Source organism: Loa loa (assembly GCF_000183805.2).
Source record: "Loa loa unplaced genomic scaffold supercont3.134, whole genome shotgun sequence".
Lineage (NCBI taxonomy): Eukaryota > Metazoa > Nematoda > Chromadorea > Rhabditida > Onchocercidae > Loa > Loa loa.
Genome location: NW_018108314.1, coordinates 67979 through 80299, shown reverse-complemented (window position 1 = coordinate 80299; position 12321 = coordinate 67979). Strand labels below are relative to the sequence as shown.

Below are 12321 nucleotides of genomic sequence, written 5' to 3'. Positions count from 1 at the left end.
AAATAGCTCATTAACGATTTGAATGACGATTTTCAATATATCCTGATAATTGCAAATGCTCAGGTAAGAATAATATTCAAGAAAGGAATGTCACGAACGTTATCGGAAATACACCTCTGCATAACGGATTATTTTCCAAGTATCCTTCCTGAAAATCAGTGATTTGAATTCAATATCAAAAGTATGTATTTGCAAATTATACTTTAAGCATGAGGCGATATGCGAAAGTGATGACAGTAACTACAATTTCTTTCATTTTTTAGGAAAGTAAGAGTGGTTGGAAAAGCTGCCGCATGTTGGCTTATTAGTTTTGTGCAGAATGAAGTACCAATAACTTAATTAAAAATGAATAATTCGCACTGAATTTAAAATAACTAAACAATAAGAAAGTAGATTTCTTCCCGACTCAACACAAAGAGTTTTGGAACGCTGCTGCTCGATTTAATTTTGAGACAAGTTCTAAAAGTACGAATAAGTTTTTAATTCTTAACAAAACACACTGCCATTTCCAAAAGTACCTTGTGCATTTAACTTTAAGAAAAAGATAGAATTTATATGAGAAATCGCCATAATTAGCTGAAGTATATCAATAGCTATCTTATTCACACCAATAGTATATCAATAGCTATCTCATCTACTACTGAGAATGATCTCACTTTTAGTGAAAGCAAGCTTACCATCCAAGTATCATTTTCACCAATAATCTTTTCTTTCGTAATCACTATTATATCACCTTGCCGAAATGATAACTCATCAGAATTATCAGCTTTACAATCATATAGAGCTCGACAGCGTCGTGCACAATCTCTCTGAAATTTTCTATTTATTGTCCTTATAAAAGCAGAAAATGCAGGGATAATGCATAGACTTAAACAGCCATTAGTGCTAACAATAGTTTTCAGATTTCGTCGTACAAATAATCTCTTAAGATTTAATTATAAGGCGAAAGGATTAGAGAAATCCTACAGACTGAATGGAACAAGTACAACTGAAACAGTATTAAGAATAATAGTTATATTATTTTAAAATCAGTTTAATAGATTAATTTTAACTCTGCTTGACCTCAGAAATATTAATAGAACAGAATTTTCATAAATCCACACGACCATCACAAGATACAAGTCATAAGAATCATAATTCAGGTATATCTTGCTCACCTGTTTGTTTTCTCTAGTAATAGATGGCAAACGTCTTGGCGCCGGAATCGGCGGTTTTAGTTTGACACCGAATAATGCTGGTGGTGCAGGAGCTGGTCGTGTTAATCGCTTACTTTTCGAAATATATCGAGGCATTTCCCGCTGTAAACCATTTGCTGCTAATGGATTCATTAAAGAAGAGCGAGGATGCTCATCACACGACGTGAAATTTGAACGTACCTGGTCCAAAGCCAATGAAGTTGCTTTGACCGTTTCTGAAATATAATATTTTCGAATAGCTCTTGATCTTAAGTCTTTGTGTAAACCTTAAAGCTATGACCTTGAAGCTTTGTGTAAGATAAGCTTGAAATGATGTGATTACATTTCCATCTGTTTTTACAAAGTTCTATAATTGCAATTTTCAGTAAGTTGAAAGCTAAATACTTCCATGCAAAAGTGGATTTAGAACATTGGAAGAACAGTCCAATCAACCGCTCTCTACAAGTTGAAGTAGCAGCACAGTGAACAAATATTACAACAACTCTGATTATACTGCTAACAAAAGTCTTCAAAAACTAGAAATAAATCTACTACTCTAGCCTTGCTCATCCGTAAGATGTGGATTTCTTATAGATCCTTCTCTCTCATCCCGTGTCTCCGCAACACATTTCTCTTTATCAATTATTTCTTCTTTTCCAGGAGCGACTACATATATATTCATCGCATGCTTCTGAGCATTCAAAGGGATAGGATTAAGGCTCATCGAAGCAGCGATCGGCAATGTTGTTTCCACCACTCCATCACTACCTGGAAAGAAAGTAATTGTCTCTAACGATCCTCATTTTCCTTTTACTGTACCACTCATCTTTTGACTGCATTCAAATGTCAATATGATCATTTGAACAACTTTTTTCCACATTCAACTTCAATACTTTCGCGTGGCAAAATTACAAAGTAGCCAAGTTGCCATTGTGATGCAGCGTTTTTTCCGCAAAAACTCGGCCGAATAACAGCATAGTGTTAGTGTTGTTATGTTAGTTTGATTGAAACTTGAAAAATTGATGTTTCAATATATGTCAACATAGATCTTCGCAAATCGTAACAACCTCGCAAAATTGGGGCGCTTATGGACAGAACAGTGTCAAAAACTCAACCTTTGGTGGAACTGGATTGTGGAGCGAGATGTCCTGGAAGAGATCTAACCGTTCCTGATCTACTGTTATTCTGAAATAAGTTTGTTTAGTCCAGGAATAAAATGCCACCAATAACCATTTGAAATGGCTATGAAGTTAAGGACTAGTGACTCACTAAAATCGAGAGTAATCATACTTCAGAATAGTTTGTAGTTCGTGAATATTCACTAGCTGATCGAATATAACACTTTGCATTGCTTTGCGTCGGTGCAGCAGAAATTGGTAATGGGGAAGAAATCGGGACAGACGCCAATGTCTATAACACAAAGATCGTATTTAGAGTAAGAGAAAATTCTGACATTATGGTATCTTCGGATACATGGAATTTGATATTCACACTCAGCAATTTGTTGCCGAAACAAAAAACGTCACTAAATTTCATAAAACGGCAATCAACAGCATCTACACATAACTTCTTGAAATATCAGATTTGAAAACTTACCTGAGAATAATGATTTGAAGGTGCAACTGTGCGTGCAGAGGATATAATAGATGATGGTGTCGAAGTACAGAGTGGTAGTTCGAATGTCAGTAAATCTTTTTCTCCATCAGAGTTCATGGAACTACTTGGCTGTGTGTTGTTATGAGCATAAGTTTCTGTAAAGAAGCCCATCCAAATCACAAAAACACTACCATTAAAAAAGCAGAAGTGAAATCGCTGGAGTTATAATGAAACTAATTAGTAACATCTTTTGATTGATAACATGAATTGAAACATTAATAATATTTTAGATATATACGGCAAGGCAAAAGCAATAACATGTCTCTATTTGTTCCTCATTAAATTTGATATTAAAAAACGGGTTTGATGCTTCCTTTAATGAAATACAAATCTATAAAACGTAAAAACAAAACTGAATTCACAATGCACTACCAGTATAGTGTAGCATATACAATCGTCTCATTTCAAAACAATGAAAAGTTGAGCTACAAAGCCGACAATAATCGCTAGCCATGCCATCAAGATAAAAGGAAATGTCTAACAAACGCAAATAAAAATCAAAAATTAAAGTAGTATATAACCTGATGAAGAAGGGCCCGAGATAGTGATCTGTACCACACCTTCACCAACGGAAGAATGAGCGGGTTCATTAGCAACAAAAGTTTGCTTGGATAAGCGATTGCTTCTAATTTCTTCCATTGATAAGGATGCTATAAAATACATCTCATCCATGATGTTACAAAGTAAAAAATGAGTATATCAGAACTTTCTAACCATTCAATGCTATGTACTACCAGCGTTTCACGGTCACACAAAACATTCCAGATAAAATACACAATAGCCAAATCTTTTCATCCGGTTGATATTTAAGTTTCTGTATTCTCAGACCAATCAAATTTTATCACCCAATAAGTGGCAGTACTTAGCTCACTTGAAGCACTAGAGAGGATATTTCTTTTTATACTCTGAAACCATTAAATCTTTGCTACTCTCAGACTGTAACGAATCGCTCATTAAGGATTTTCTCAAAAGTAAATGAACAATTCTTCGTAAAGTGAATTCAAAATGTATGAAATATATTTCTTTACAAAAATCTCCTACATATCATCAAAAATTTTTCATAAATTAGGACGATAGATGAAATCAAAATTTAGGATTTCCGAGACGACTAACGTCTCGAAGCAGCAATCATGATGGAAAAAAAGTACATCGCGGAACGGAGATAGTAGTACCATTTCGCATGAGGACATTAACTGGTTTCGATGTGAAATTCTGCGAAGCAATTGAATCAGGAGGGAGATGTGGACAAGGCGAAACGGAAGATGACGATCGACTGAGTGATGCTGTAAGAGTCGTTTTTGAAATTCATGAAATGTGGACATCCTAACTCCGACTTTGAAATTTTTATTTCTCCACGTCCAATTCCTCCTCTGAATATTTACTTATTTTTTATAAATTCATCACACTTACCAGAATCAGGCGTCGAAACAAACAAAATTGGTGGAACAGCCACATTTTGCACCTGCGTACTATCACCCAGCTGCAGTGAGCGCAACTGAAAAAACCAAATTTTTAAAATCCTCTGAAAATGATATGCATAAAAACAAATCCCTAAAAGATTCAAAATGGTACAATTTGAGAATGGTGATACTGAGACAATAGTGGGAGTTCTTTATTAAAAGCTACTGGTGAGAAGTTAAAAAGACAATGATAGACTTTTTTTTGAGCAGTATTTCTCAACTAAATAAAAAAACATTGTAAACTGGAACAATTGGTTAAAGTTCCGGAAGACTCGTACAGTTACCGGATGAGATTACAACGAAAAAGTTACCGGATGAGATTACAACGAAAAACCATATTTTAACTACAATGAAATCTTCGAAACAGCCAGTCGAATACTCATATATTTATAATGATTCATACAAAGTTGATTGTTATGTGATATCTAACTTTACTGATTACAACACCAGCAATAAGTTGATACCATTTCAGTAATTTTCTTTTGTTGAGCTTTCTCAGAACATGTAATAAGTGAATGCAAATGTATGCCACGAACAGTAGAGCTTAAAGAGCGGTAGCGTAATAAAATAGCCACCATATCGGCATTTCCAGAGCGGATGCAATCCATCATTATTGTTTCCATATCGGGAATCTCAATTCTGAAGAAATATTCAAAAAAGTTTTTATTATAAGTATATAAGTGATGTGGCGCATATAAAAAGCACTACCCTTCTTCGACTTATTTTTTAATAGACAAAATTTAAGCGGTTAAAAGTTCAACCCTGCCAGAAGACCTTGATGACAAAAAGAAAGACCTTAGCTGCATGACCAAATCCGCAACGGGCAATGACAACGAAGTACCGCGCAAAACCATTTGATGAAACGGTCCATTTTGTAAAAATGGCTTTCTCGTTAAATTTGAACTAAGCAGTGCTCTGAAATACATTCAAATATCTTGGAGCAAAGTTAGTTTGCTCCATTCTGACATGACGAATACAGTTTTCTTTTTTTGATGAAAATTAAGAATGAAAAAAACGATAGCTATACCTGTATGCATTCTCAAAATCGCAATCATTAAACGCTTCAGTTAGAGATACATCGGGATCATCAAGTTTTTGTACAAAAGCGCGATCACGGTACTTCATTTGAATGAAACGTTGACGATCAAATCTGAAAATAACTCAAACTTCATTTTTGCTTTCTTACTTTTATACTAAAAAGTAAATTTGCGGTTATGGAAAATGCAATTATCCAGATGATGCAATTGCTACTGAATTTATCTCATTTATTAGACACGATCAACATACAATGAAACATATCGTAAGCAGCAGTGGTTCAGCAATGATAGTATCAATAACATAAAATATAATAGTGCTCAACGTACCTTGTACATCCTGGAATTGGTTTCCATGTTGCACATTTGGCCGCATCATATTCGAACAAACGGTTAATTACAACGTTACCTGATGAAAGTGGTACCTGAAGTAACATGAAATTAAGAACTCTTGTTTAATTAAAAAATAACTCTTCCAGTCCTCATCAAGGTTCCCAACTAAAGTAAGGCAAATCTGACAGAACGAATATAACTGTTCACTTTTAGGATCTAAAAATCAAACTTACAAAAAATTCCAGCGGTGATATAACATCCAAATTTAGTGATTGTATCCTACTTACATGGACACCCAATTCACGATGTACACCACTACAAGCAATACAGACTAGTGCACCAATATTTGACAACCACTGCACATCTGAAAATTCCTCAGTTCAGTGTATAAAACAATCAATGTATAAAATCAGATCAATTTTCTTATAAGACGAAAATTCCGATTTGTCCGAAGACTCATCTAGAAAGCCATTTATTGCAATATTTTAATGGGGTTACAATAACCAGCAGACCTTCTTTTGATGAGCAATCAGCACATATGCTGTTACCAGGAAGCTGCCGCACTTTTGCGATACACATTTTTCTTTCGTACAATTCTGAAACAGCACCGCTACTACCGCCTTCACTTCCCTGAGGTGTTTCAGCCGACAGCATCTTCGTCTTAACTCTTGTTATTTCTCGTTTTAATGCAAGCATCCATCTATAACTATTGTTGTGACATTTAATTTTGATTTTAGAAAAAGTGTTATAAAAGTTAGTCAGATTGATAACAAAAATTCTGATTTCCGAGGATTCGATTTAGTCTAGCACCTTTTTGCATCAGTTTCTGAATCAGCTTGGAGATGATATGTCCTCTCACGACAATATAAATCGAAGGTTTTTGGATCATCGGTTGATGGCTTACAATCCGATACAAGAAGACTCAGCTTCGTTGGTGGTATAGATTCCTTAAAAGATACAAGCAACGATATTATATATATTTGGGTGCATTTACTGCTCTATTCCTATCACAATGAACAGGAAAAGTCTGATGTTTGCTCCATCTAGTTTTGTATTGTCATATGACATCACAGAAATTCAGCTCAAGAAATGAAAGAATATCGAATATTTCAATATAGATGGGACTTGGTGGACTTAACAAAATAATAAAGATTTAAAGCTTAAGCAGGAAAAACAGGAGGATGGAATCCGAAAAAAATACATCAGAATGTGACAGCCAGAAATGCCCATCCTCAATACGGCAACGACGCTTTTGCCATTGCTTGTGCAACTTCTTGTTACTTTTCTTGTACAAATAACCGGATTGAGTGAAATCAAGATCTGGGAAGAAAGCTGTACTTGTGGCCAATTCACTTAACGGATCATTATCCGTCAAAAGTGCACTACTGGCACTGATTAAATTAATACCGGATAGACGGCTGCCAAGATTCATTGAGTCACGCCCCGATGACCGACGTCCTGCAAAAAATGTTGTGAGGGTAGTTACATGTGTTAAAAACACAAACATAAAATGATATCGCTTATTTGTATGGTGAGAGAAAAGTGACATAGGAGTGGAAAAAAAACTTTTTTTGATAACGTGAAATAAAAACGTGAAACAGCACCAACGGAAATACTTTAAAAGCATTTGCTTCATCAAAATCTTATTTTGACATTCAGTGATTTTCAAATTCACTTCATTTACCTGAAGCGGAACGTGCAAATTCATCATTCGCTTCCAACTGGCCTTTTAAATCCCAAAGTGCATTCCGCTTAGCACAACGATTTGCATTTCGTGTCATCATTCGCTCCTCCAACTTAGTCATATCTTGTCGGAAATCCTCATTTACTCTCACTCGATTCATATAATAACTAGAAATGACACTGTGACAGAGATTAGGAACATAAGTTTGAAGTTCGTAACAAAATAGAATTACCAAGATCTCTCCAAGGATTGATGAGCATAACTAAATCAAGCTAGTCTATCCAGAGTTTTATTATATAGCACAGTCTAAATTTACATATATGATATTATATAGCACAGTCCAAATTTACATATAAAATATGTAAAAATCAAGAGAAAATGTAACTTACGAATTCTGATTGCGAACAAGTTCCATGAAGTGTCGCAACAACTGTGGACCGCGGCGATCTTCTATCGAATCAACAGACATCAGGAACTAAATTTCATTACCAGAAGTAGATTTTAAACGAACAAAATCTCCCATCCTTGAAAAGCTTGAGCAGCTAAGTAATAGCTGCTGATTTGACAAACACATGATTATTTTCACACACAAACACCACACGATAAAAAAATGGCACATTTGGAACGCAACATTTAGCTTTACATTTCATGAATGACAAAGGCTTAGGAGGTTTTCAATAAAGCATCACTACTAAAAAAACTGCCTAGCTGACGTCCAGTTTCATTATACATCTACTTCAATTCGAATTCAATAGAATTTAGTTTAATACGATTCACTGACATACAAAAATGACTTCTGACATTTACCTTGCATAGCTCGTATTGCACCATTAGTCTTTCTCGTGTCAACTGTTCCGCCAGTTCACCATGACCCAACTGACTTCTGGTATAACCAGCGTGCTATAAAATGAATTTTTTTTCTTTTTTAACACAACAAGAATATAGACAAGGGTAGAGGGTTCAAGAGAAATCAAAATATCATGACCAAAATACGATGCATCATAGATGTTTACAAAAGATGATTCGGCAATATCAAGTGAAGAGAATCTTAAAGTGTGGACGACACGAAGTATATCAAATAAAGATCTACAGCAAACTCTTTTGTTATTCAGTAAAGCCAATTATTCAATAAAGCCAACTTTTGCATGCTTCCTTGCATCAGCTTCCGCTTTCATATATTTATTTTCATAATCACGGCATGACCGTTCCACCCCTCGATTAGCGAATTTCACGTAAGATTTCCACTAATGTTAGGAACGGAGTGACAATATTGCTTTGCCAATTCCGCATTTGTAAATTCGTCAAATCAGCTTCATCCTTTAATAACATCAAAATTAATTTCACGCGAGCAAAAGACATTCAAAATTCCAAAATAACGAAATAACTTCATGGACAAATTTTGCAGTAAAAATTATTAAGAAGCCAGTCATGCAAAACTAGTTAGATATTACCATTAAAGAAAAGGTATTCATAAATCACTAAAGGCTTTTCATAAAAGAATAATGGCAAGACCGAAGTTCCCTTAAAAAATTTGTAAACGAAAATATGAAAGCTATACCTTGATATGGCACTCCATTTTCATGAGTATAACAGCCACATCAGATTCATACTGCGATTCTGATCTAGAAGTCCACTTGGTAGCGATCTTAAAAAAATTATAAAATTTCAAACATTCATTAAAGTCATCAGAGTTTAATCTATTCCATTTCACATGCTAGTATACTAACTTTCAGGCAGCAATATGTAAACTTACCTCTTTAGCTGTTTGCCCAAAAGCGAGAAGTTGCCTTGAAAGAATCACTAAAGTATCTTCCACTTCTTTTGCAGCCTTACGTAGCCGTTCGAAATCCACCGTATAGCCTTCAGCTTCTTCAACAATTCGCTGTGCCTACAAAACATGAAAATTTCATGAGAATTAAAATTCCTGAAAACTTTTTCACTATAAACTGATCTCCAAGAATAAATTTAGCATCAAATGTGACAAGTATCATGGCCGCACACCAACATATCTGTATTTCCAGCTTATATTGTACTTAATAAAGTTATGCATTAAGATGGAAATGACTAATATCTCAAAATGATCGACGATAATATAACAATGATCGATGATAATACAACTTACGATTTTTAATCAATCTGTAAAAGACTTCGTAACATCTAATAAGCGTTTAAACATTTAAAATTTAAGATACGAGTCTCTAAATTTCGCTAGAATATAAACAAAAGCGAATGCGAACAAAAGGAACCATTTGTTTTCTTCGCCATACTATATACAACAAGGAGTGACAAAAATTTGAAAAAAAAACCGGACGACATACCTCAGCACGATATTCGACAATACGATTTCCAAAATTGGATGTTACGGGACTATCCAAATCAGCCTTCACGGAGGTTGTAAACGAACTCAGCATAGCTCCGTAACTTCCTTCACTTTCGCTTGCTGCCATTTTAATCTCACTTCATTATCTGGAAGGATTACTTGAAAGGACAAGTTGATGAAATTAGCCAATCATACGGAAGATCTATTTGCTAGAGTTCAATTCTTGGCTTCTTCCAGAACATGACAGAATGTTTGCTGAATTCAACTGCTAACTTCGCTGAACCTATATTAACTTGTTATTAATGAAATATGTTCAATAACGAAAATGAGAGTGATAAAGTAAAAAAAAATTAATGAGTTCTTTTGGGTAACATCATACAGAATTGCAAATTCCTCGTTATTCTCACCTCACACTTGGATAATTAAACGGTTAAATAAAAGAAACGACATTAACGCCGCATAATTATTAAAATTACAAAACACAAATTAACATCTAAACTTAAGCCCCAAAAACACGTCATCATAAGATAAGTTTTAAAGATGTCAATTTGAAGACTAACAAAAAAAAAAGACTGTTATTCTGCTGTATGAAGGATATATATACATATATATATACTTCGCAGATATTGTTCAAACGTTAGCATGGATAAAGCATTTCATTACCGTACATTGGTATAAAGCTCTTTGGGTACAGTATTAACAAAGAGTAAATGTACAATACCATGCATAGTGATAGTATCTTGCATGCAAAACATATTTACTTATAATTCTTTATATTTTTCTTTCATAGCGTTTATTCACGACAAATGATAAATTTCATGTAATCCATGTATGGAAGCAAACAAGCAAAAAATTAATTAGATTGAAATTAGTTAATTAGAGAAAACAAACCTTGAAAATAGTTTAAAAATTAAGATTTAGTAATACAGCAGCATTTCAGAAAGCTTCTTTAAATTAAACTATACTTGGCAGCCATTTATCACCAACCATCTCCGTAAAATGATAATAATTCGGTAAACTGATCAATTCAAAGCAATCTAAAAATACACAAAAGAATCAGTAATGATACAGTATTATCAGTATGAGCAGCTTTTTTTTTTTTTCAAAATGATCTTTACTTCATTCAAATTTAAACTTTTTCGAAAATATCATTTTCAGTTAATTTTCTATCTTTGCATGATTCTGTTTAATTCAGCACATCTTTCAACAAACAAAAACACGAATGCATCGATGATAATCACCTCGATCTCTCAAATCTCAGAACATCCCCGGGAATTACTTCGTCCTCAATCAGGAACTTCCCCAGCGGGGTATAAATCGTGCTAATAGATATCTCGCAACTGAAACTCACAATTCCGTTCTCTCTCTCTCTCTCTCTCGTTCTCCCTCCCCTTCTCTCTCCCTTTCTTTCCTCTCTCCCTCTCTCTTCTTTCTCGTAAATTAGGTCGCCGCTATATTTCCTAGTCGAAATGAGGAGCCGTTATGTTTAGCCGATATTCGATGGAATATGAAATGAAAATATGAAATGAAAATTTGAAATGGAAATGTGGAATGAAAATATGAAATGAAAATCTGAAATGAAAATATGGAATGAAAATTAGAATGCTCAGATTGTTGAAAATTTGAAATGATTGACACTAAGATAGGTTATGTTAAAATGGTCACCAAATATTGTTTAATTAGAATTGAATTAGGTGTTGACAAGTATAGGCTTAATTAGGATTAGGCTCGATAGATTATCTCATGATAAAGCCTTACACAAGTCAATTAGCATGAAGATCAACTTCTAATTTGAATTAGAGTTGAAATAAGCCTTGAATGCAAGAGTGCCTAAAATAAGGACTAGCCATATGAATCAGGATTTGCTTCATTAATTGTTGGAGAAAAATCAATATCTATGTTCTTAATTACTCAAATATTTAAATTAAATTAATTAAATACTAATATTGATGATATAAAATCCAAAAGAATGAAAACTCTACGATGTATTTTAATATCTTTAATTGAATTACTCTATTAGCTATTTCATTCCGGATTCCGGATAACTCTTTATCCTTAACACTTCCTTCCTCTCTTAGCTTCTCCAATTGTTTATTCGAACGACAGCCGGGAGGGATACTCAAAAAATCCGTATTTTGACGGATTTCATTTCAGGAAAAATGCAGAAAACAAATTTCCAACTTAACTTAGCTTCTAATTGAGAGATAACAAATTATAGTATAGAGGGAAATAAATGGAAAATTTTTGAAATCGAAAATCTATTTTTCATCATCTTACATTCATCCGTTCCTGATTGATACAAACCTGATTGATGATGATAACTCTATAGTTAACCAAAGGATACAATTCCGGAAATGTTCAATTTGATTAGCTTACCTATATCATTTCAATTCAATATTTCTGAAATATCTTTGTTTCAAAAATTACTAATATTTAAAAAGAAATAGCAAAAATTTTGACATATCCATTTAATTGATAATAAATGGATTAGCCATAATTTAGTGCTACTGAAACATACATGATCTATAATCAAAAATATCATATGATAAGAAAAATGATAAACAAAATATAGGAAAAGGTTATAGGTGTAATTAGTAATATTTCACATATTCAATCAAACACATAATAGCATCTCATCAAACATAATTTTTAATTAACC

At 33.8% G+C, this 12321-nt stretch overlaps 1 protein-coding gene across 1 annotated transcript in view; it reads right to left on the bottom strand.

The window, feature by feature from the left end:
• Positions 1–9789, bottom strand: part of LOAG_17828 (GTP-ase activating protein for Arf containing protein) — a gene marked incomplete at its 5' end in the record, with an annotated part of 11060 nt that extends 1271 nt beyond the window's left edge. Inside the window, 24 exons of the mRNA XM_020450492.1 lie at positions 678–809; positions 1158–1411; positions 1737–1943; positions 2291–2360; positions 2466–2585; positions 2772–2926; positions 3353–3481; positions 3980–4114; positions 4242–4326; positions 4756–4930; positions 5087–5206; positions 5319–5441; positions 5656–5750; positions 5892–6022; positions 6171–6358; positions 6469–6605; positions 6860–7116; positions 7343–7509; positions 7732–7817; positions 8150–8242; positions 8482–8586; positions 8901–8987; positions 9096–9230; positions 9661–9789. Coding sequence (XP_020305826.1) covers positions 678–809; positions 1158–1411; positions 1737–1943; positions 2291–2360; positions 2466–2585; positions 2772–2926; positions 3353–3481; positions 3980–4114; positions 4242–4326; positions 4756–4930; positions 5087–5206; positions 5319–5441; positions 5656–5750; positions 5892–6022; positions 6171–6358; positions 6469–6605; positions 6860–7116; positions 7343–7509; positions 7732–7817; positions 8150–8242; positions 8482–8586; positions 8901–8987; positions 9096–9230; positions 9661–9789 — 3315 coding nt within the window. The remainder of the gene's footprint in view (positions 1–677; positions 810–1157; positions 1412–1736; positions 1944–2290; positions 2361–2465; positions 2586–2771; positions 2927–3352; positions 3482–3979; positions 4115–4241; positions 4327–4755; positions 4931–5086; positions 5207–5318; positions 5442–5655; positions 5751–5891; positions 6023–6170; positions 6359–6468; positions 6606–6859; positions 7117–7342; positions 7510–7731; positions 7818–8149; positions 8243–8481; positions 8587–8900; positions 8988–9095; positions 9231–9660) is intronic.
• Between the last annotated feature and the right edge of the window lie 2532 nt (positions 9790–12321).